This window comes from Malaclemys terrapin, chromosome 19 (assembly GCF_027887155.1).
Source record: "Malaclemys terrapin pileata isolate rMalTer1 chromosome 19, rMalTer1.hap1, whole genome shotgun sequence".
NCBI lineage: Eukaryota > Metazoa > Chordata > Testudines > Emydidae > Malaclemys > Malaclemys terrapin.
In genome coordinates this window covers 9,013,827-9,035,292 of record NC_071523.1, presented here as the reverse complement: position 1 = coordinate 9,035,292, position 21,466 = coordinate 9,013,827, and the positions used below count along the sequence as shown (strand labels likewise).

The 21,466-nt window shown below is 40.3% G+C and overlaps 1 protein-coding gene across 3 annotated transcripts in view; it reads left to right on the top strand.

The window, feature by feature from the left end:
• Positions 1 to 5,435: 5,435 nt before the first annotated feature.
• FHAD1 (forkhead associated phosphopeptide binding domain 1) overlaps positions 5,436 to 21,466 on the top strand; it is a 59,193-nt gene continuing 43,162 nt past the window's right edge. For all 3 annotated transcript variants that reach the window (XM_054009472.1, XM_054009471.1, XM_054009473.1), the window contains exons 1-7: positions 5,436 to 5,491; positions 7,202 to 7,284; positions 8,385 to 8,496; positions 9,939 to 10,145; positions 16,592 to 16,865; positions 18,956 to 19,029; positions 19,501 to 19,728. In XM_054009472.1, the coding sequence (XP_053865447.1) occupies positions 8,401 to 8,496; positions 9,939 to 10,145; positions 16,592 to 16,865; positions 18,956 to 19,029; positions 19,501 to 19,728 (879 nt within the window). In that variant the 5' untranslated portion in view covers positions 5,436 to 5,491; positions 7,202 to 7,284; positions 8,385 to 8,400. The remainder of the gene's footprint in view (positions 5,492 to 7,201; positions 7,285 to 8,384; positions 8,497 to 9,938; positions 10,146 to 16,591; positions 16,866 to 18,955; positions 19,030 to 19,500; positions 19,729 to 21,466) is intronic.

Below are 21,466 nucleotides of genomic sequence, written 5' to 3'. Positions count from 1 at the left end.
TATTAAGTTTAATTATGTAACACTTGCAAGGTTAACAAATGTCTCCTGTCACGGGACAATTTTGATGCTGGCTGCAAACTCCTTCAGGCACTCTTTGCTACACTAGACTCTATCTAATAGTAAAAATAATCTAGAAAAGAGGCTTTTCTGCCAGCTTGGTGTTTGGAAAACATGTGAAGGACGCTTCAGAGATCACGCTACATATAGATGTGTTACTGAAGCATATTCTCTGTACCCAGAAGCTGGCCCCAGCAAGAGTGGAATGAGCCTTGCTCCTTGTCAGACATCAGTCTTTTTATAATATTTCACTGATTTGCAATGCCTACTATTCAGTGACCTCTATTCTGGAGTTGAATGGAGGAGGGAGTTGTCTCATTTTTGTTTCTGGTAGGGAAGACCCATTTGAACAAGAATTTAAAATATCCTATAGGGAAAAGCTGTCCCAGTACCCTATGTTCCTGTTTGCAAGCACATTCTGATTTGTTTATCACAGCACCTGTCCATATGCAGCTCTAAGAAGGCACAACTTTTGGAATCCTTGTCTGTGATTCAATCTTTCTAGTTTTCCACATTCACGTGGAGAATAATAGAATGGGTGCTATTTTATTTATGCTAAGGGCCAAATCTTGCTGTATTGTACCTGAGCAAGCCCACTGAAGTCCAGATTTTGGCCCTTAGTTTAAACCCTCTGCTGCTAGTTTCCAAAGGAGTAGTAATGTAAGAAATTGTTGCTACAATGAAGTGATTGAGAGAAACTTGTTGAACCTGACCCTTTTCCTTAAGGGGGCACCTTCCTTTCCAACCCAGGTCTCTAAAACAGATAATTACCCCTTGCCCATTCTAACTTGATTTCTGGCAATTTCTAATCGAGGTTGGAGCACTATATCTTACTAAACTAAAATTGAGGAAGAGGAGGGACGTGTGCAGTAATGATTAAAGCTAAAGGCTAAGAAGGAGCAGCCCAGGTTCAAATTCCAGCTCAGTCAGTTAGTTGCTTGCTCTGTTGCTCTTTCGTGAAAAGGAAGATGATCTCTGGGAAAAATGAGAGAGTTTGAACTGCCCTTTTGCAGGGTCTATAAACTACCCCCCAAAAACGCAGACACTGTTTGAGGATAATCTGTTTCTTTGGCTGTGAAGCTACTTTGTGCCAAGTTTCAAGGCAGAGTCTCTTGACTACAAAGTAATCCTTCTTCAGCATAGTCTTGTCATTTTCTTCCTAAACTGGCGTTTTGGGTCTGATACTGTCTTAGTTTGTACCCTGATATAATTTTTTTTTTATCCGCATCATAAGCAAGTCTCCCCCGCCCGCCGCCCTATTGTGGTGACTATCATAATTCCCTTTCTCTATATCAAAAGATTGCCTAGGCACAGAGGGCTGAAACCTGCTCCCTGCAAGACTCAGTGGGAGTTCTTCCACTGGGAGCAGCATTGAGTCATTAAAGAAACAACCTCAGGGCTGTTGCTGAAGGAAACACCAGCTATGGGTTGGTGCTAGCAAATGGACAGAGTTGACTCAGATGTAAGATATACTAAATCTACATCATATATGGCACACCCATTTAATTTGGATACTTGCCAGGGAGAGCAGCTCCAAGGTAGTGCGTTTCAATTATTTTGAACAATGGATGGTAGTTATCTGTCTGCCTATTTCCAGCAACTATCACGTATGACTTGGGTGTTTGCTAGCAAAAAACTCTGTTCGCTTCCCAAATCTATTATGTCAGATTCGTCAGTTGTGCCTTAAGAAAGCATCTAAAATGTGTTAACGGATTAAAAAACAGAAATTAATGAAATACAGCAAATGAATATCAATCAGCAGTCAAATCTTTGTCCTAATTAGCATAGGTTACTGTCATTTATATGCTATGTTTCTGTTTTGGGTAGGTGTGCTAATTAAGATGATTATACTAAATCATTCTGCATAGTATTGGAGTAGTGGGACTCTACTACTCGAGCTTCACTTGGGAAATAACCTGGGGACCCCAGGCTGCAATAGCCAAGAAAAAAGGTAACAAAATCAAGCTTGGGTGAACATTCTTGTTCCACAACAGCCACTTGGATATGGTTCAGTATAGTGTATGAACTAGTGAATGGGTCACATTTTCTATGGGAGAATGAGACAAGAAGTCAAAATGAATTATGACTAAATCTCAAAAGGAAGTAGAACACCGCCCAAGAAACAAGATCTTAAGCTATGCTGTGCATATACAGGAAAAAAGGTATACATCATACAATTTTTCTGACTTTATATAAGCCCCACATATAAACACGTCAAGAATTCTGAGTCCGATTCAGACCTGCTTTAAGGAAGTGCTCAGCCACGGAAGCCAATGGAGTTGCTCCTGTTTATACCTGGGATCGTAATATACCAAATGGGTACAATACAAGATACTGAAAGACTGCATGTGTAGTAAAACAAGAGTTCTGTTCCTCTTAATATCTGTACAAAGTGGTTGCAGAATTTTTCTTTGGTATTACATAAATTACAAAGTTCGTTAACCAAACACAGAATTATGCTTCGTACCTGACCTTTATAGGTGAATACATCTGTGGTGGCTATAACCTCACCAGCATACTGCACGCTTGAGTATTGCACCATTATGTCAGCTGGCTAGCTGCAACACCCATCACAAGTCCTGAAAGATGTGAGAAGTGGATATCGGTTTCTAGGTAATACAGTAAAACTCTTTTAATCCACAGTTTCTTCTTTGTCCAAATCTGTTCCCTTCATTATCTGCAGGCCTCTGTGCTTTTTTAATCTCTATGCTATTTTTATCTCCTAAAACATTCTGGATGATAATATTTGTAGTAGCACAAAGGGAATATGTTTTCATAATTCAATTTTCAAACTCCCTGTAAGGCATGTTTCTAGGAAGAACTTATCTTAAATGCTATTGCTATTAGCTTCTTGGCTAGCACAGACACAGCATTAAAGCAAGCAGATCTGAGCTGAGCTACAGTCTTCTGTTTTTTGTTTTTTTTTTTTTTTAGCAGGAGTAAAATTACTGGACTTCATTGTAATCATTTTTTTTAATGTTCCAATCAAGAAATAGTATGGCTGTAAAAGGGAAAGAATGAGCTAGAGAGTTGAATCAACTTGGAACCAAAAATTTGGTTTTGTTTAAGAAGAGTTCTTTTTCTACTGATCCTTAAGATAATTCAGTGGAAATAGCTTATATAAAGGAATACATAATACCATCTGACAGTATAATTTGGAAAAGTGAAACCAACTTTTCCTCCTTTGAACTGAGAAATTCAAAAAATGAAAATAGTGGAAATGTGAAATATATTTTTAAAGGTATTAGTAAACCAAGTAAGAAATTCCATGGTGTTTTTAATGAAATTGATGTGCCTCCAAAAGAAATAAAAAATTTACTGGCACTGTCTGCTCAGACTTGTTCTACAGAACAAGTTATCCTGCTTTCTAATTGTGTTGCCAGAAGAGTTGCTCTCAGTTAAGAAATTGTGGTTTACAAAACTGACATGAGAAAAATGTCTGTCACAATGACGAGAATTTAGGAACAAATTATTTTCCTTTAAACCAGTTACTTTACATTATGGAATCTAGGTTAAAAAAATTCTTAGAAAATGTGGATTAAACAGTGTCATGTATGATCACAATGTACAAACTCAAAATTACTTTGAACTTGTACTTCTCTGGATTGTGAAAGTATTGTTTTTAATAGGTAAGGCAGAGTTACTGGGATTTTTTTCTGTATCCAATTTTGAACCCTGATGTGCAGCTGACTGTTGAAGTTACAATGATTGCATGGAATGTAATCAGGGCAGACTTTGGCCCTTAGTGGGTTTTTTTTTAGGTTGTCTTTTTCATTGTTAACTTTGTCTAATTTCTGTATTCCCTCCTCACATACAGGTTACCTGTGGTTGTTGTGTTTGCTTGTTTGTTTTTGTTTTAAAAACAGCTCTTTCCCCTAGCCCACAGGCCTATTATAGAATCAGGTATAGATGATGAGATCTGGATGGAAAACAAGCTGTGTTTACACTAGGATGTTGTGTTCTTGGGCAGGAGTCAGGTCCACCCAAGCCCTGTTGTGGTTAGCTGATTATTATTTACAGTAGGGTGGTGCCCAAAGTTGGTTAGGTGCTATACATATAGGGTTCAAAAAAGAACTAGATAAATTCATGGAGGATAGGTCCATCAATGGCTATTAGCCAGAATGGGCAGCGATGGTGTCCCTAGCTTCTGTTTGCCAGAAGCCGGGAATGAGCGACAGGGGATGGATCATTTGATGATTCCCTGGTCTGTTCATTCCCTCGGGACCCCTGGCATTGGCAACTGTCAGAAGACAGAATCTATTTCCCCATGTTAAGTATTTTCACACCTCTTGTCAAACTGTCTGTAATGGGCTCTCTTGATTATCACTACAAAAGTTTTTTCTCTTCATTAAATTAGCCTCTTAGAGTTGGTAGGACAACTCCCACCTTGGGTGTGTGTGAATAATCTATCCTTACTATATGTTCCATTCTATACATCCGATGAAGTGGGCTGTAGCCTACGAAAGCTTATGCTCAAATAAATTTGTTCGTCTCTAAGATGCCACAAGTACTCCTGGCAGAAGACAGGATACGGGACTAGATGGCCATACTGGGTCAGACTAAAGGTCCATTCTTAGGAGGCGATGGGTTCTGGCCTGACAACCTTACAATGTGAAACAGCAGCCCTCTTTCCCCTCTCCTCCCCACAGTAGGGTGACCAGATAGCAAGGATGAAAAATCCGGATGGGGGGTGGGAGGTAATAGGAGCCTCTATTTAAAAAAAAAAAAAAAAAGCCCCAAATCTCGGGACTGTCCCTACGCAATCGGGCCATCTGGTCACCCAACCCCAAGGGTAGGTGGGGTGGAAGGAATACAACATCCAAGCACCGTGGGCAGGGGGCTGGGCGGTGCCCGCTGTAAACCTTATACTTTTTACAGGTATGACCCCTCCTGAATGCCCACGTTTTATCAGCAGGGCCCATCCCCTCGCCGGGATTCTTGCTGTCGTTTTCGTTCCTAGTTCACCAGTGTGTCCCCGAAATGTTTAAAATCCCAACGGGGGCCCTGGAGGGGGGGTGTCCCTAAAGTGTGAGCCCTGGAGGGGGGGTGTCCCTAAAGTGTGAGCCCTGACGCTGTGACGGTGTTTATAGCTCACCTTTGCCTGTCTCAAGAGCAAGACCCCAGCCCCGGCATGGGGGCAACGAGCCCCAGCCAGGGCCGCTGCGGCCCCCCAACCCCGAGCGCAGCGCCGGGGCTGGGGCCGCTCGAGGGTGCAGCCCTAAGCCGCGGGGCGCCGCTCCTGTCCCCCCCTCCCCGGCCCGCCGGGTGCCTGCAGCCCGGCCCCGAGCGCTGGGGCAGCCTCCCCGCTCCGCCTCCGCCTCGGTTGCCCCGGAGACCCGGGTAACACAGAGGCCTAGCACCGCCTCAGGCCGGCCTGGCTCGACGGGGGGACGCCCCCGGGGCCCTAATGCCCGCAGCGGCCTCGGCAGCGCTGGTGAGTGGGGAGCGGTAGGGCCGCTCGTGCTGCCCCGGGCTCTGCGTGGGGGGCGGCCCAGCCCCAGGGGCTATTGCAGGGACGGGATTCCCAAAATGGAGCAGGCCCCCTCTGGCCTGAGGGGCAAGATGCCCAGCGCCCCCACTGGTCCCCTTGGGGCCCTGCCACCCCCGCCCGGCAGGGACCCCACTGACCCCAGCACGCCCTTGTGCCAGGCCGCCACTGACCTCAAGGAGACACCAGGCCCCCTCGTGCCAGGCTCCCACTGGCACGGCCAGTCTCCTTCGGCTCAACCCCCGCTGATGTGAGGGGCCCCCTCGTGTAGTCATCCCACGAACTCCACCGCCTGCATCGTGCAAGGCTCCCACTGCCCCCATGGAGCTCCACAGGGGTGCCAGGCCAGCCCCCTCCCCGCCTCCCCTGTGCAAGGTGCCCACGTAGCCAAGAGACCCATGTAGGTGGCAACCCTCTTGACTCCAAGGGCCTTGTGGAGAGGAACCCTGCCCTGTGCTAAACCATCGCCTCGCGATTAAGGGCTCTGGGGAGGATAAAGTTTTGTTTCTGAGACTCACTGGGGCAGTACGGTACAGGCTGTTCTGTGGGTGGGCTAGAAATCTGCCAGGGACAGAGGCTGCAACTTTACACAGAGGGTTAAAAAATACTTGCGGTCGTGTGTGTGAGAGCCAGCATATCGCCACACAAACAGCTTAAAAACTAAGGCCTGGCCTATGCACAGTTTATGTACAGGTGTAACTATATTTGGTAGGGGTGTGATATAGTTATACTGGTCAAACAACTAGTGTGGACAGTTATACCCATACAAAGATGCCTTATTCTGTTATAGAGGATTATTCCACTTCCTGATAGGAATAAATTGTCCTGGTATAAGCACATTTATACCAGTATAGTTGAATCCCCACTAGGGAAATTGTACCATTTGAATTATAGTTAGAGCAGGACAATTGAGTTAAGGTTGACAGACACCAATGCAAACTGTAAAAAGCAAAGAAATAAGCAATCTAGGGATTCATCACCATGCTCTGCTTGCTAGTTTCCCTTCTCACCCTTGGTTATTGCCCTTCTACTACCCAAAGCCCAGAATTCCCCCCACATTATCCTGAGCCAATGGCTCTCAACCTTTCCAGACTACTGTGCCCCTTTCAGGAGTCTGATTTGTCTTGTGTACCCCAAAGTTCTCCTCACTTAAAAACTACTTGCTGACCAAATCAGACATAAAAATACAAGGGTGTCATAGCATACTATTACTGAAAAATTGCTTTTACTTTCTCATTTTTACCATATAATTATAAAATAAATCAATTGAAATATAAATATTGTTTTCTACATTTCAGTGTATAGTATATAGAGCAGTGTAAACAAGTCATTGTCTGTTTGAAATTTTTGTTTATATTAAGTTTGCTAGCGCTTTTTATTTAGTCTGTTGTAAAACTAGGCAAATATCTAGATGAGTTGATGTACCCCCTGGAAGACCTCTGTGTACCCTCAGGGGTATGTGTACCCCTGGTTGAGAACCATTGTCCTGAGGAACCAATGGCCCCTTGAACTCTGACCACTTTTCTGTAGAAACTTGAGATATAGCCCTCCCTTGCAGGTACACATATCCTAGAATATCCTCTCTCCACATGATTTTTGCATGATTATGTATCCCTTGGACTCAACATGAGTTGCTACCCTTCTGCTTTTCCACAGCCTCGTGAGAGGAAGTGAGGCAGCACCGATTCCCAAACCATTCTCTCTGCTTTCCAGCAATGGATCCAATGATGGTGTATTAGGTTAGTGCATGTAGCCAGCTTTACATGTGGAGACCTTAATAGGTCTGCATGCCCTCCGTCAAATTATACGTATTGAACTCTGCTGCACTCTCAATATTTGTTGTGTAATTTTCAGTATCATAGTGCAGGCTTTTCGAATGACATGTAGCTTTAGTTTGTTTGCTAAGTGCTGTTATTCTCATTCCTGGCTATAGATATAAAAGGTATGTTTGTATATAGTGGAATGCAAATGAATAGTTTCTCCAGTGCTTCTTGAACAGATGATTTGTGATAGGCTACGTGGGCAAATGGTTATTGGAGAACCTTGTTAAAATATTGGTAGCACATCACTGATGACCTGTGAAATGCATTTCAAAATGATGTGCAGAACTTATACCAGCAGAAATGTGAGTTCTGTGCATAGAGCACTTGCAGGACTGAACGCAAAGTTTTAAAGCAGAATTGGTATTTTACAGATGAAACTCACTGTGGGAGGTAGTCATCTTTTTTGGTGTGATGTCAGCTGCATATGATACCAATTTTGCAGAGGGTACACAAGTTTCTCACCCTGCTGTGAATGTTAGACCTCCTAAAGTGAAACGGTCATCTAGTCTAGGTTGCAAGTGGGGAAACAAATTTACAAAGAAACATTGGTAATAATATTTTTAAAAGGTCAATAAAAACATTTGCTTGTTTGGATCTAAATATTTTCACCCTACATGAAACCCAAACATTGCAGCATCTGTGAAAGTGAAATTGACCAGTCTGCAGATGCCTCTCAGTCTCAGATAGCATGAATGGTATAAAAAGTAAATTAGATATTTAAAATTCTTTCTGTCTTCGGATGGGATTTGAATTTTAATGGTAAATGGATGTGTAACTCTCTCAGGCTGTCTTGAAAATCAGTTTTAATCTTTTTTTTTTTTAGTTACACAGGATAGAGAATTTGTCTTTAATTTTAAATTCAATCTGACAGCATCCCTGTAAATAAATTATGATATTTCTTCCATGGTATTTGATACTGTTCATTTAAGCTATTCAAAATGTTTTGACTGGAATAATTGCAAAAGTGCATTGGATAACACTTAGAAAATGAGTTTTTTAAAAATAAAACCTTACAGGTAAAAAGAGGAGACAATGAAAGCCTTTTTAAAAAGTTCAGATGGTGTTTTTATGCTGAGATCAAAAGTAACTACTATAGGAAGACATGAAGATTCAGATCTTGTTCTGAAGGTATGAGCATAACATTTATTTTCATTATTATTCTTTACAGCACTTACTCTTACTTAACTTCATTACCCCATTTATAATAATTCCAGTCTTTCTTAGTCAGCAGTGGTTTATTTGATTTCATTTAGAGCCACAGGGATAAAATGGCAATTAGAGAACCTGTTTAAATATTTAAGTTAGACAACCAAAAGAGAGAGGAATTATTTGATATGGATTAGGGTCATATAACATGAAGCAACAGCCGGTAACTAAAAAAAGGAAAACTTAACATAGACATTAGGCACCACCAGTTCAATTAGACAACTCAATAATTTGCCAAGGAGGTTGCTTAAGTACCATCATTACAGGTGTTCATACATGAACTAGCTAAAACACTTAGAAAAGGATAGGGTATTATAGAAAATAATGCCTCATTAGTGCTAGGGACTAGATCCAGAGCCCATTGAAGTCAATGGGAATCTTTCCTTTGACTTCTTCGGGGTGCTTCGAATCAAGCCCTATGTGAATAAGGGTTGGATCAGAATGTCATTTTACAGCTGTTTCATCTGTGATTAAGTTTAAGATCACAATTAAAAATAGTTCCTTTTCTTGAAATTAGTTTGCTAAAAAACACAGATGTGTCTACACGGGAGCGTTTTTAAGCCATGAGCATACATTAGGGGTATTGTACACTCAAGTGTACCACACCCCAAGTTAGTCAACAAAAGAGCCAACTGAAAACAGTCTGCACCTTCATACTCAAAAGTGATCTAAATAGTGTTTGTTTATTTAGAACACACATGGAAATATATGTAGTAGATCTTAATGTTGGTACTATTTAACACTTGTATATTAGCACTCTACAGTAAGTGTCAAGGATGCTTTACACTACAGAGAGAAAAAAAGACAGGTTCTTGCTCCAAGTAGCTTACAATCTAGGGTCCTGATACTGCAAACATTTGCATATGTGAGTAGTAGTCCCACTGAGTTCAATGGAAGTACTAAATGTGCAAAGTTACTCGAGTTTTAAGTGTCTGTAGTATTGGGGCCTAGGTTGGATATGAAACAATATGCTATAGAGAAAGATCACAAGAAGCAAGGGGGAGGGGAAAGTTCTTAATTTGATTATCTTATGCATCTATCTGTAACATCAGTTATCCATTTTTATTGCTGTGATCTGGTATATTTTGGTACCTATTCAGATGACCTGTCTGACTTATAAAATGCAAAAATGTGAAGCTTTAAAAAAAAAATCTAGCCATTGAACAAAATAAAAAAAAATACTGTATCTTGCATAATAGATGAGCAATCAGCAGCCATTTTGACTACCTCTGAGCCAAAACATATTATGGTATGATATTAGCCAGATGAGACAAAGCAAAATAAATCCCAGCAAAATCCCCATTGCGATCCATAACTCTGGGAAATTTTTTGCACTGATTTCTGAAACTGTTATCCAATTTCAGTCTGTAGGTATTGAAGATCATCATGCAGTCATTGAATTCAGCGATTCAGAAAACAGCTTTGTTCTTCAAGATTTCAACTCTCTTCATGGCACTTTCGTTAATGATTGCCATATACAGAATGCAGCAGTGAAAGTGGGTGCAGGGGATATTCTGCGCTTTGGTTCAGGAGGAACATCCTATGAGCTAGTGATAGAAAACACTTCTCAGGTAATGTCCCAGGAGTAGATAATATCTTCCTATTTTGTAAAGTAGCTGCATATGAATGTCTGCTCCAGGGGTGAAATTCTGGACCCTTTGAGGAGTTTTCACCCAAGACCTTTTAGAAATTCCTTTTTTAATTAATTTGTTCACCCTCTTATGCTAATGTAAGAATAATGCAGAGTGGAACCTGACAGATGTATAAAATCTAGAATTGAGGAATGGACAACACTCCTTTTTTATAAAAATAATTATATTGATACAAAGAATGGAGTTAAATGTTTGGTAAAAAATGGGCTGAAATTGCTGAAGTCTGACTGGATTTGTTAATCATGTGACTATACCAAATTACCATTTCCTTGGTCCTATTCAGGACCTCCTTTCTCTGGTAAATCTCCCTTTGACATCAAGCTACAGTGCGGAATAAGGCTCCAATAGCTATGTATTTGGTTACATTTAAAACCCAAACATATTACTATATTAATATACCAGAAAAATAAAATCTAAAAAATTCTGCTTATTTTATTCATTTTTTCCCTCTCTCATGTTTCTCCCTCTTGTAATTTCTGCATTTCTGGTCCTTTTTTCCATCCCTCACCTTTCTAGTTCTCATTCATTTTCAGTATTATTATGTACTAGAGGGTCACTCACAAGGGGCTCCTTGCATACTTCCATTTCTCACTCCACAACTCTCTGTGTGCTGTCTTCCCATGACTCTGGGCTGCTTCTGCCATCACCAGAGGATCTGTGTGCCTCCCATTTCTCCTGTTCTGCCATTCCAGGTTCCCTCATTCTCCCCCACACAAACCAGTGGCTCTGGGTTTATCTCCATTTCCACTTCCCCTTCATCCCCCCTCCTGCCCCGCCTTTTCCCCCATGGCAGGGAGTCTATATGCTTCTCCTTCTTCCACACTGGCTCCATCAATTCCCCACCACCAGCATCAGAGGCCCTGTGCACTATGGCAATTTGGGGCTCTGCCCTGCCCCCTTTCTGGCCCTGTTTGTTTTTTCTGGTGGCTGAGGAACTCCCTGAGATGGGAGCCCTGTGCAAGTGCATCCAGTGCATATTGGTTAATCCAGGCCTGCCACTAAGGGCTCTGTGTGCCCCTCCATTATGCTCCCATTGTGCTTGGTGCTGTACAAACAGCACAAAAAGATGGTCCATGCCCAAGGAGCTTCTTTTCTTTTCCTTCTGTTTTTTCCCCTCATCCTCTTTGCATGTTCCATGTTCCCCTTCTCTGTTACTCATTTCTTTAGCTAGTACAGTGGGTGTACTTTAAAGGGTTTTATTGGATTGAGAGACATTGCCAGTTCCAGCTGTATGTCCTGTTTTAGGTGTAGGTAGGGCCCTACCAAATTCACGGCCACGAAAAACGCATTATGGACCGTGAAATCTGGACTCCCACTGTGAAATTTGGTCTTTTGTGTGCTTTTACCCTGTACTATACAGATTTCATGGAGGAGACCGGTGTTTCTCAAATTGGGGGTCCTGACCGGAAAGGGAATTGCAGGGGGGTCACAAGGTTATTTTAGGGGGGTTGCAGTATTGCCATCCTTACTTCTGCACTGCCTTCAGAGCTGGGTGGCTGGAGAGTGGCAGCTGTTGGCCAGGCGCCCAGCTCTGAAGACAGCGCCTCGCCAGCAGCAGCGCAGAAGTAAGGGTGGCAATACCATACCATGCCACTCTTACTCTGCGCTGGTGCTGGGGGTGGTTCTGTCTTCAGAGCCGGGCTCCCGGCCAGCAGCCGCTACTCTCCAGCCACCCAGCTCTGAAAGCAGCGCCCTCACCAGCAGCAGTGCAGAAGTAAGGGTAGCAGTACCACAACCCCCCCCACACACAATAACCTTGTGACCCCCCCCCCCACTCACACTCCTTTTTGGGTCAAGACCCCTACAGTTACAGTGCCATGAAATTTCAGATTTAAATAGCTGAAATCATGAAATTTACAACTTTTAAAATCCTATGACTGTGAAATTGACCAAAATGGACCATGAATTTGGTAGGGCCCAGGTATAGGGCATGCATCTCAAACAGAGAGACTTTTTTTCTTTTTGAAAAAGTCAGCATAGCTAGATATGGTATGGAGGCAAGTTGTTTTCCATTTGAGAAGCCTTCTCTCTCAAAAGCAAGGGGAAAATGTTCATGGATTTATTGAGAAGGAATAGGAAAATAAGAGGTCTCTAGCTCCATCTGCTGCACAATCTCAGGCACTTAACTGAGAGGTTGTAAAACCTGGATTTTTCTTCTACAACTGCACTAGGGACAAGAAAAGTTAAGCCTCTAGAAAACTCAGAAATATCTCCAGTTTGTCTGATACTTCCTTAGAAGTACAGAGTATCCAAACTGGAAACTTTCCTTTTCAAGTTGTGTTTTCAAAAGTTAAATGGTAAAAATAACAGATTATAAAAACTGTTACCTTTTTAAATTTGTGCTTAAAAGCAATTTGATCCTTTTTCAAACTCAAAAGTATACCTGGATTATATGTGATTGCGTTATTAGCAATAGTATCATTCATGTCCTTAGCATGAGACAGGCATCCAGCAAAGACCCAATGTCACACCACAACTCTTGAACACAGTATAAAATAAAAGCATTCACATATATAGGAAATGACATTTTAAAAGGTAGTACTCCTGTCACGGGACAGTCAGCTAGTATCACCAAGATTTCAGGCAATTTATATGGGAAGGAATTGATAAGAACCCGTAAGACTTTTATTGCTCTGGGTCTTGAAGTTCTCAAGCAATTGGAGAGCTAGAAATCTGCCTTGAATAGGATAAAAAACAAACTGATAGATTCAGGCTTGTCTTTGGAGACATGCCTCCAGAATGTGGGGAGGAGTGCTCAAATGCAGCAAATAGTAAAGGATATCACAATAGTTTGTATTCCCATATTGCAAACACAGAAATGCTGCACTTCAAATAAATAGTCAAGGCCCAACTTTCCAAAGTGGGTGACTTAATGGGGTGACATATTCTTTCACTCAGACTAACATTGGGCATACAAAATGCACATTTATATTAACACTTTGCACCGTTATAACTCCATCACAGTATCTTAAAGTGCTTTACCAACATATAATAATTAAGCCTCATATGCCCCCTGTAAATTAAGGAAGCATTACTTCTATTGTACGGGTAGGGAAACTGAGGCAGGGAGCTGTTCAGTGACCTATCCAAGGTCGCAGAGTGAATCAGTGGAAGAGCCAGGAGCAGAATCCAGAAATTCTGGTTCTCAGTCCTATGGTTTAAGCACTAGGCTACATTTCCTATACATAAATTAGATGGTAAATTCTTCTGGGCAGGGACTGGGATTATCACTGTTGTGTGTAGAGTGCCAAGCAAAATTAAGCCATGATCCTGGGCCTCCGAGCACCACCTCAGTACAGATACAATAGTCCGTGAGTGCCAATTTGAGTATCTGGATGCAGATTTTGGATGTCCTAGCCTAGTTTAGTAGTTTGGACTCCTCTCCCCAAAGTTACACAGAGTGCTGATAACTGAGGAGAAAATCCTGATTTTAGGTGGTGAAACCAACTTTATGAACTGATGCAGTTAGAATTCCAATACTGTGGCAGAAAAACTGTTTAAATAAAGTTTGTCCACACCAGAACATCAGGCATTTTCATTTAAAAAATATTTTATGTACAATACATACTGACACACAAACAGCACAACATGCCTTTTTAAAGCTTCAGGCTTTATGATTCCTTTTTGATATAATAGCTTTGATGTTTGACATTGCTCACTGTAGAGGGTAAATCATTGTTAAGTTTCAGTGCACCAAGTATTTGTAGAGATATAAAAAGATGATTTCCCCTTTTTTTTTAGTATTAAAGGTGAAACAATTTTTTAATTATAATTGTATAAAATGTTAAATTATTCAATCCTGAACAAAACAAATGTGTAGCCCTGAAATTACAAATACATTTTAAAGGTAAATAAAAGCCTTTTTTTTAACCTGTCAAGATCTGAGCATCACAAACACCTATACAGAGTGAGGAGCTGCATTCATAATGCTGCTTTAGGTGTGTGTGATGTTATCAATTCTTGCAGGAGAAACGTTGGACCCTGAAATTGGGTCTGGGCAGGTAAGTAAAAGAGGACATTATTTTCACATTGTTTGCTTCAGATTTTATTTATAAGTTTTTAATTCATTCATGCATTCTGTTTAAGACTTAGGATCTTTTTTGTATGTATTTTTAAAGTATTTCAGTTCACCTTAAGTGAACCCAAAGTGACCAGCCATGGCCTTTTTCTCCACTGTTAGTTATTTAAGGGGGACTGTGGGGAGGGCAAAGTCACATTCTGCTGGTATGTATTATCTTATTATGTAACCTTCCTTTGCCTGAAAGAATTTTAGGTACCTATATTGCCACAGTGTCACAGAGCAAAAGATAAACTCTGAGGAGTCAATTGCTAACGCCTCAGTGGTAAACAGATTTAAAAGAATAAAACAGACAAAATATTGTTTGTTTCCCAAAGTGGTTATATTTTTCCAGCTGCAGGTAGGCCACAATCAAGAGATTGTTTGAGTCCAGCCTCTTTCTTTGCTTGGAAAATCAGCGTATTCCAGTCATGTAGTGCAGACCTGTATCCAAAAAGGATGGTGTTAAAGAATGATGGTTGGCAGAATACTGAAGTCCAGGGAGCAATATTAGCTTTTGCCTGAAAACTTGGGTGGCTCCCTAGAGAGATACCTGGCTCACCCTTTCTGTGGAAGGATACTAGTGTGATATGACCAAAGCACTTGATTTCATGGGCCACACAGCTGATAAGAAACTCAGGCTCTCCCCTTTCCAAATTCTGGGACTTGTCCGGTAGCAAGGGGAGTGTTGTACTGCATGCTTACTGGTTGCCAGTGGGGTCATCCCTTTGTGGAAGGTCCAGCTTCTTCTAGAGATGGGTCAAGTTAGCAGTGTTTAGTGTTGGCTCAGGATTAGGGTTGGGTTCAGGTTTAATGCTGAACCAGGGATATGGTTTGGATAGGATGGGTCATAGCTCACAAGCCTTTGGCAGTTTTCATCAGAATTCATTCACAACCAAACTGGAAACTAGACCTCTCTTGATTTTGGATCTGACCCAAGATTGAAACCACAGGTCAGGTTTGTATTCCAGGGCAGGAATATAAACCCACACCATGAAATTAAAAGGAATTGGAATTCAAAGCTTCAGTTTTGGCTCATCTCTACAACAATTGAAAGGTGCTCTTAACAACAGATGAGCATGCGGTGCCCTACATAATTTCTCTGACATGTAGGGCTATCAGGCTGGAAAATCTCATCTCAAGCCATGTGTCCTCATGGAGATAGCCTTTGTTTCAGAATACCAAATGACAGATTAAGATAGGGGTTCTCAAACTGAGGGTCATGAACCCTCGGGGGTTGTGAGGTTATTACATGGGGGTCGCGGGCTGTCAGCCTCCGCCTCCAAATTCCGCTTTGCCTCCAGCATTTATAACAGTGTTTAATATAAAAAATTGTGTTTTTAATTTATAAGGGGGGTTGCACTCAGAGGCTTGCTATGTGAAAGGGGTCACCAATACAAAAGTTTGAAAACTACTGAAGAAGATAGTCTCCTGTCCACACCACAGGGTTGTTGCTCACAAACCATTCACTTAATCACTTTATAGTTCCCTTCATTCAGTTACCCCAGGTTACAAACTTTTATTCAGTTTCTCTGAACATGGGTTTCCATCCATTGTCTCAGAGTGAAACTTTGCCAAAATGCCAGGGTTTTGGGTTGAAATCATGCAGACCAATGGTTTCCACATGAAACCATAACTCAACCGCAAGCTCTATGAATACCTAGCCAGATTTGCCTCCAAAGATCCACAAACTTGATATGATTGGTACAAACCAGTATTGTTTGTGTAAAGGAAATTTGTGCTTTGTAATCTACTAGAATTCTTAAATCTTGTCAATAATATAATGGATACAAGAGAACCAGTTTGACTTTTACAAAGCCTTTGGCAAAATTCTGCGCAAGAGTTGATTAAGAAACTCAGACCTCAGCCAGGTAGGCACTTAAGAACATGCCTAACTTTAATCACATGAATAGTTTGATAGACTTCATTTTAGTTGTCATCATAGCAAAGTGTGCCAACGGAGCATCGGAATGAGTTTTACTAGTATGGATGTACAGATATTAACGTATGATCTGGAAAAGAGGTGAATCAAGAGGTGGCAGATTTTATAGATGACAATAGTTTATGTTATCCAAGTTTAGAGATGACTGTGAAGAACTACGGAAAGACCAAACAAAGCTAAGTGATTAGGTAGCATGATGAAAGATGAAATTCAAAGTTGAAAATGGCAAGGTAATGCAGGTTGATTTGAATTTTTCTTCTATTCATACATGTTGCTGCGTTCTGTATTAATATATAACATACACACACTGTAGTAAGTAATTTTTTTCCCATTCTCTGTACAAGATTGCATTTTTTCCTCCTGCAGATGTCTTGCCCACCAATGAAACGTGACATAGCATGGCCGGGGCAGTTGCAGTTAATTTCAGAGACAAAACTTTATACCCCTTCAACAGCTCCTCCTCAGCTTCCCTTCCTCCAGTCTCAGCACCCATCCAGCGTTCACAACAGTTGGATGCATGGAACAAATGGAACTACACCCCATCCACCAAACAGAAAAAGACCTGTGAGTGCTTGGGGGAGAAGTATGACTTCTTCTTTCTCTCCAGATACTTTCAATAGGCCTACTGCAGTCAGACAAGGTATTTCACGGTGCTTTCATTAACCCTTTATATAGCATTGCACAATAGTAAAGTTGATCATGACTTCCATGAAAAATGATGTTTTTTCACACGTATCTACTTGTCAGTCTATAGAAGGATTGTCAGATACTGGGACCAATTGTCCTCTCACACTAGTTTCACAGTGATGTAATTCCACTAACTTTGGTGGAGCTATTTCTGATTTACATTGGCAAGTGACAGGAGAATTAGGCATGCAGACCCAATCCGATGGAGTTGTTGCATTGTCTTCAGTGGGCATTAGATCAGGTTCATATTATAGAACTGCTGTTTGTTAAGCAGTGTATTGATTAGCTCAGCTTTGAGGTGAAATTTGCTTGAACATTTTCGTTATATGTGAAAGTATAACAGTGTTGCAAAAAAAAGCGAACATCATTCTGGGATGTGTTAGCAGGAGTATTGGAAGCAAGACATGAGAAGTTCCGCTCTGCTCCATGCTGATTAGGCCTCAAGTGGAGTATTGTGTCCAATTCTGGGTACCACATTTCAGGAAAGATGAGGACAAATGGGAGAAAGTCCAGAGAAGAGCAACAAAAATGATTAAAGGTTTAGAAAACATGACCTATGAAGGACAAGTGAAAAAATTAGATTTTTTAGACTGGAAAAGAGAAGACTGAGAGGGAACATGATAACAGTTTTCAAGTACATAAAAGATTGTTTCAAGGAGGAAGGGGAATTGTTGTTCTTAATGTCTGAGGATAGGACAAGAAGCAATGGGCTTAAATTGCAGCAAAGGAGGTTTAGGTTTGACATTAGGAAAAACTTCCTAACTGTTAGGGTGGTTAAGCAGTGGAATAAATTGCCTAGGGAGGTTGGGGGATCTCCATCACTGGAGATTTTTAAGAGCAGGTTAGACAAACACCTGTCAGGGATGGCCTAGATAATATTTAGTCCTGCCATGAGTGCAGGGGACTCTGGACTAGATGAGCTCTCGAGGTCCCTTCCAGTCCTATGATTCTGTGAAAGTGTAACTTGCTCTGTTACTACTTACTGTGTTTTCCATTGGTGATACATTCAACTGTTACATCTGTTGGTTGGAGTAACTTTGTTTTCTCTTTTGATCTGTGGTTATCAGCTGTTTTCATTGGGAGTGCGTTAAAAATAAAGCCATATCTTGCATATATTTTCTAAGTGTAAAGAACAGGACAATGTCATGGCTAAGGAAAGGTTCTAGAGGTTTAAACCCAAATACAACTGAAAAAGCTGAACTTCATTTTTAACCATAGTTGGCATATTATATAAGAATTTGCATGCCAGCAAATTTTAGGGCCATATGATAGGACTTGGGTATGTCCCTAACTCTACTGTAGTCCCTAACACCATAGCATGACATAAATCAAATATTTATTTTTCTTATTCTTGTTTTTATACATATAGTAATACATTTCAATTTGATGATTTGCGGTTTGATCTTTTGTATCTAAATGTTTCAGACAAAAAACCATTGCTGCACAATCATGCCAGCACAACAGAAAAGCAGTGATTGAGGAAAACACTTAAGCATGTGTTTAACTGAATTGTTAAGTTCATTGAAGTTAATGGGACATAAGCACATGCTCAGAGCTAAGTGTATGCTTAAGTGTTGGACTGAAGCTTAAATGCTTTTCTGAATTGGGGTCAAAAAGATCCATATTCTGTATTTCATAATGTTATAGGTTATATAGTCATAGTTATTGATATGCCATATGTCATAACATTATAGCTAGTATATGCATAGTTATTCAATGTTGCATATTCAGAAAAACATTCAGACATTATATCTATGCCTCCACTTGAGGATTTTTATCTTGAAACTATATTATACTTCACTGATTATATAGTTTGTTTATGCCTGTGAATGTCATTTATTATAACATTTTATTATTATTCTGCAATTGCTTGGATAAAGTGCATAGGTACTAAAATGATGGTTGCTTTGGAAATGCTTGTAGACAAACTAGGGAGATAGAGATGCATTCATCCTAATCAGAACAGGCTCTTGTGTTGAATTTCTGTGCAAGTCATTAGAAGCCCCTTTTATTTTTTATATTCAATCTTGACAAATGTACCAGGAAATGGACAATCTGGAGCAAGTGGAGTTCCATTATCAGGAAGTCATCATGTGGATTTACTTCTTCAGGAAAAGGTGATGTATGAATGTGACATGGAGGTAGATCACAGAAACATTGTTTATATCAACAGGAATATATTGAAAGCAGATAGAGGGATTGGTAGGCAAACAAAGCAGAAATGCTATACAAATAGGGTCTTTAAATGACTAATAGTAAAATTCCCTTCACCCACATCACTGTAGAGTAACTGATTTTGAATGGGACTACACACGAGTGAAAATTACTATATGGACAAAGGAATGAGATGTCTTGGAGCTAGTGAATTTCAGGGTGAGGAAATGTAAGATAGCAAATGTGAGTATCTGAAATTCTGTTTTAAAGTTGTTGGACTACGACTATATTTTAATAATACTAGAATGAGCAAGTGTAGCATTTTGGAGACAGAAAATTTATCATAAAATAAAATAATTTGAAAGCCTTTTTTGGAACAGGCGCAATGTTGTATCCCCATTTGTGTATAATATTTAAATTTATTCTGCATGTAGGATGAAATAATTCTGAAAATGAAAGATGAAATCAGTCATCTCTTGGGTTTTGAAAGTGAGTCAAAACATAAAGATACAGTGATAGCCAATCTTCAGGATGAAATTGCAGTGATGACAAAGAAGATGGCTCAGGCTGCTAGGAATGATGTCGAGTTTACTCAAAAACTACTGACCTTTGAGCGAGATATTGAAGCAAAGACGGAGGAGATTAAAGCCTTGAAAGAGCAGGTATTGAACTCTTAAAGGGACACTGTCAGCTTTAATCAGACTCCTCTGTGAATTTTTATTTTTTTTAACTAACAATTGTTGCTAGAAACAAAAGAGCTTAGAGGAGAAAAAGGGGTTGTTGTTTTTTTCAGTTTGTTCACCTCTTTGACAACCCTTTGTATATAGACATTTTATAGACAGCTTCCCTATTTGTTTGTGTGTGTCTTTCATACAGCAACAGGAGAGAGAAAACATTTTTAAAATATGGAACTCTGATTGAAAAGCTATATAAATTGGGAGGGTGACTGGAAGGCATGTATAATATCTGAAACTACTTTTAACACATTTTTATGTTGACTATATTTCAAGTTGACAGTGTCCCTTTTAAGCTCTGTGGTCATGTGAATGCACACAGTGATAAAGAGCAAGAAAGGAGCAATACTTAAAATCTGATACATAAACAGAATTATTGCTATACAAAGCGTTGGTGATTGTTTTCCATGGGTTGTCAGCAGCTCTGGTTTTGTATTATGTTGAAGACGATATATTGCAGGTAGAGCTGCACACTCCCGCAGTGGGCTCCTTCAAACTACTTATCCCCTCTGAATTAGGCTCATGAAACCAATTATTTTAACAATGGGAAATTTATATTTTGTCCCTTATTATCTCTTTGGCCATGATATGAAAAAGTAGACTGCAAAGTTTCATCTTCACTCATGACAGCCAGGAAGTAATGTGTTTGATCTTTATTTGCATTAGAAAATGCAAATGCCTTCGAGTGCTTTCAGTAAGTTATCATCTGAAATATTTGTTCTTGACAATTAGCTGAAGACTCTAGAAAAAAACACATAAACCAATGACCTTGAAATACTAGCCTTACTCCTCCTGTTGCTATAAGTTGGCTCATGATATATAAATCCTTTTGACTTACTCATGCAAGCATCCATGGGGCTGCTCATGTGAGTTAGCTGAGAAGGATCTGTGGTTTGTTTGTTTTTCTGAATGTTTGACTGCTGGAATATTTCAGTAGCAGAGAGACTATTTGACTTTTGTTTGTGCTTAGAGTAATCATGGCTGAACCCTGTTCAGTTTGGATAAACTCTCAGGTTTGAATATTTGTCTAAATTATTCAAACCACTCAGGTCCGCAGAATTGGGATGGAGATCTTGGAAAACAAGTTCACAAATGAAGGTTTTCATGCATTTTTCCCAGTTGGAAATATCAAATCAAGTTTAGCAACTTAGCCATTGTTCAATGCACAAAAAATAAAATGTATTACAATATATATCCAGAATTATATTTAAAATGTATGTACAAACAAATTAAAAAGAACAAAAAACAATTAAACCATATATAATCACCGTTCCACTTGCCTTTTCCTTATTCTAATGGCTGACCATGCAAATAGGGCAACTGCTTGAATCACAGATACACTGTCAGTTCCTAACAAATATTCTGTTTTCTAGAAACAGGCATCTGGGACAAAAACACAGAAAGCCATTTTGACCTCAAGTGGCAGTACAAATTACAAAATCATAAGTAATGGGGTAGGTCTTCCATCTACCCAAAGCCCCATGGACAGAAGTGATTACATTTCTCAGTGCCGTATATCAGACTTTTAAGTTAGCCATCTGCATAGATTGAAAACAGAGAGCTGTAAAGGCCCTCCTTAACTTGCTATTGGACAGACTGTCTAAATATCTGGCATATCCATGGAGTTGGAAATGTAGCAAGAACACTTTTCTCATAGCAGCTTTTC